This window comes from Solanum pennellii, chromosome 3, assembly GCF_001406875.1.
Source record: "Solanum pennellii chromosome 3, SPENNV200".
Lineage (NCBI taxonomy): Eukaryota > Viridiplantae > Streptophyta > Magnoliopsida > Solanales > Solanaceae > Solanum > Solanum pennellii.
Window position 1 is genome coordinate 5,569,230 of NC_028639.1, and position 4,234 is coordinate 5,573,463.

Consider the following 4,234-nt stretch of genomic DNA (forward strand, 5'->3'; position numbering starts at 1 on the left):
GATTTTTATTAATTTTTTTTAAATAGCGATTTTCAAAAAAAAATTTATTTATTAATAAATCGCTGCGCTTGCAGCGATTTAACGTGAAAATTTTTATTATTATTTATTTGCTATTTTTTTAAAAAAATAAATTATGAAATTGCTGTCAAGCAGCGATTTTGATATAATTTATTTTATTTTTTAATTTATTATGGTTATGTACGTACACATTAAATTTAAAAAAAGATTTTAAAAAATTGTACCAAAATCGCTACTTTGGCAGCGATTTCATTTTAAAATTTTATTATTTTTTAAATTTATTATGGTTATGTACGTACACATTATATTTAAAAAAAATTTAAAAAAAATTGTATTCGTTTTATTTTTTTTTATTATTTATTATGATTATGTACATATACATTAAATTTAAAAATTTAAAAAATAAATAAAATCATTTTTTTAACCAAAATCGTTGTTTTGGCAGCGATTTTATTTTAATTTTTTTTAAATAGCAAATAAATAATAAAAAAATTCACGTTCAACCGCTACCAGGGCAGTGATTTATTTAAAAAAAATTGTTTTTGAAAATCGATTTGTTTAAGAAAAAAAATTATTTTAAAAAAATCAAATTTTGCAAATCGCTGCTATTTCAATGATTTTGCTTTTTCCGGCGGACAAAATTGCTACTTCGTTAGCGATTTTGGTTAAAAAGAATTTATATACCATTTTGAAATTTTTGTCAACATTTTTCATCCTTTAAGATCTGAACTCGTATAAATTATTCAATGCACAATTTTTTATATTATCAAGATTAAGATAGAATGATAAGTATTGTTTTGGTTTAATGTCTTTGTTTGGAATTACGAAAATAATATTGCTTAACTATGGTAAAATAAAAGAGAAATTTCACTTTTGACAATAACTAGTGGAAGTTTAATTCGAGAATACAAACGTAGAATCAATAGTACCTTTCTAATTAATCTCTGAAGCTAAAAAAAACCAGCGATCAAAGCACTGCATGCATGTTAATATGGAATTTTCTCGAATCTTCATCTTCCTGCAATTACCAACGGTTCAGATCAATCAGTACTCTCTTCTTCGATACCAAATCAACGGTTGCTGTTGTTTATGAATAAAACTAATTTTCTGCAAAATTATTGAAGTTGTTAAGCTTGGCTATGGAGTACAATGGCCAATTTCTCTTGTTGATGAAATTTGGTTTGCTTTGCGATGAAGTTTTCTATGGCTTTCTGAAACTCTTCGTTACTTAATTCGTCTACTTCATGAGCAGAATCGACGGGATTTGTCACTTTCCGGCATTTCTCTGTCTCCGATCTCCGGAATTTAACGGAAATTTCCTCCACTTTTTCCTCATTCAGCTTTTCCGATTGAGTTCTCCTCGGCACTTTCGGTTTCGTCAATGCCTTGTTTATAACCGTTTCTAGTTCTTCGGAACCGAATGATTCCTGATTAGTCACTGTGTTCTCTTCAAAAATCGTCTGTTTGTCTTCATAAACAATATCTCGAACTTCAATTTCCGGTACCAGAGAAGAGCTCCCGGACAAAAAAACAGCTGAAAACTCTGTGTTTTTTAGAAACGAGTCATAAAGAACTTCAGCTCCGGCGACATTCCGAAAAATCGAAGAGTCTCCGGAATGGAGACCGGACTTCAAGAGGAGAATAAGGACAATGAAGTTGCATAGGATGAAAATGAAAACAGGACTAAGTATTAAACCGACGATTTGACGGAAATACTCGCCGGAAATCCTCACCGCAAAAGGCAAACGAGTGGAAATCCACAACAACAAAAGAACCACAAAGCAAAACTCAACAACACGAAAAACCTTCGCAACGCATTTCAAACTCCAGAGTTTCACAATCACTGCATTATCCTCCACTTTCACACCGCCAACAAAATCACAAACATCCATCGAAAACAAAAATATGAAAAAATTAAAAACAGAACAATCCAGCACTAAAATTACAAAAAATCCGATTCTCCTAGAAAATACAGCATTATAATCTAGAGTTTGAACCTCAAACACTGAAATTTTCCGAGAAAATACACAACGTGACGAAGCTGGAATTTGAATCTTCAAACAGTGAATTTTTCCGAGAAAATTTGAAAAAGCTGTGAAACTGATATGATACTTTTGGTTTTATTACTAAAAGAGGAGAGAAAAGGACTCAGGATTTTTTTGGATTTATTTGCAGCGCTGTAGGAAACGTTTCAGAAGAAAAGGATTTGGCGTTTTCTTATACAGTACGAGTCGAATGAGGAACAAAAGGATACTACGAAGTTAAAGAGTTTGAACAAAAATTATCCGATATTCGAAATTCACTTATCTTACTAATATTGATTGGCTATATTATATAAAAGTAGATTTTTATCTATCGTTTTTATATTTGGATCTATTGAAATTAAGTGAAATGTCTTTTGAAAATAGTCTATCTAATTATCTCTGTGGATGAAAAAATAATAAGATTTGCATACATTCTATCCTCTCAAAACTTGTACAATTTCACTGAATACATATATATTATTGTTGTTATTGTAATAAAGTTTTTTTAACGAGAGAAATTGTAATGGCAAATAGACGAATTTGGTTGATTTGATCGGATTGAAAATGAATTTAATTGTAATCCACTCGAATAAATATAAGTAAAAAAAATAAATCGCATACGATATGGATCGAATAAAATGGTCCTAATCATTTAAGTTTTACAGTTTGATTGGATTATTATTATCCATTGTTTCATAATGTACTCTATTATATTGTGTCGTAATATATATGGTAGATATAATGTTTGGTTAGACTGTAATGTTTGTTGTTGTTAATAAAATTTTTATTATTTGGTTTGATGATATCCTGCTCTATTGTAATTTATAAATTTACTAAAATATCCTTATCATTCTAGCGTATAAGGCTTGACTAGAAATAAATAATATAGAGTAAAGGGTAAACAAAAGTATTATTACATATTATGTAATGCTCTAATTAGAAAAAGTAATTAAGTAACGATAAAATACACTAAATCGTTTGTTCCATAAAATGAGGGTTTCTATTGTTATGTGATAACGAAATTCAATAATACAGTATAATATATTTTAAGTAACAATCAAAACAAATACTATAAGTATAATAACGATATAATACAATATAATGAGTAACAATGATTCAACAAAGCGTTAATATCTGATCTTTTGTTAATTGAGTATCAATAGCTTTGATGAGATCGAAAACAATTTTGCAAAAACTTTTGATTCTATAAATTGTGTTTAGTTTTAATTTTAAATTATCAACTTACTTATTTCCATGGTTTTTATTTGAATAGCAAACTTCTCTTTGAATACAAAATTATTAGTCAAATTGAAATTCAAGATTACGTTAAAGATGAAAGAATTTCAATCGTTCTATTATTTCTATGATATTAACTAAACACTAACATTAGGAGTACTAAAATATGTGAAAATGCTATCAAATAACTATTGTTCATTTTCCTAATTACCTAATGTCGAATATTGTGAAATATTTAGTTTACCATTGTGTTACGTCAAGTATAACAACATGGACTGTTTGTTATTACATTAAATATCCAAGAGGAAAACTTTCACATTATGGTGTTAATTTTTATTTTTGGGTATTAATCTACTTCATTTTGAGGTTTTATAGCCTTCCTTTAATCAAGGAATTATGGACTAATTCAATTCATCTTCCTAGCCTTTTCAAATCTTTTATATACCATTCATGCATGAAATGAAAAGAGGAGTCTGGAGTCTAATAGGTATAAAATGTTAACAAAAATTTCAAAAATAGTGTATAAATTTTAAATTTAACCAAAACGATAAAATCGTTGGTAGTGCAGCGATTTTATTCGCCAAAAAAGCAAAATCGTTGCAACACCAGCGATTTGCTAAATTTAATGATTTCTTTTTAAAAAATTTTTTAAAATGAAATCGCTGTCATGACATCGATTTACAATATAAAAATTTTTAAAATGATTTTTTAATAAATCGCTACCATGACAGCGATTTATCTTAATTTTTTAATTATTTATTAGAAATTTTTTAAAAAAACTAAAAAGCAAATTGCTGCAAAGGCAGCGATTTAAGTCAATTTTTTTTAAAGAAAATTCAATTAAATCGCTGCCAGTGCAACGATTTTCATAACTTTTTATTTTTTTTAAAAAATTATTTTTAAAAATTGCTAAAAAAATAATTCTCCGTATTTTTGTGTCGTAAAATTTGTGCAAT

The 4,234-nt window shown here is 27.7% G+C and overlaps 1 protein-coding gene across 1 annotated transcript; it reads right to left on the reverse strand.

Annotated features, from left to right (window-relative positions):
- Positions 1-853: 853 nt before the first annotated feature.
- LOC107013826 lies at positions 854-2,349 on the reverse strand. Its single transcript, XM_015213702.2, has one exon. It carries the CDS (start codon positions 1,908-1,910, stop codon positions 1,146-1,148), a length of 765 nt encoding a protein of 254 aa, XP_015069188.1. The 5' UTR covers positions 1,911-2,349; the 3' UTR covers positions 854-1,145.
- Between the last annotated feature and the right edge of the window lie 1,885 nt (positions 2,350-4,234).

What these genes read in the sequence shown, in the direction of transcription:
- LOC107013826 (XM_015213702.2), bottom strand. Translation starts at nt 1,910, where the DNA reads ATGGATGTTTGTGATTTTGTTGGCGGTGTGAAAGTGGAGGATAATGCA.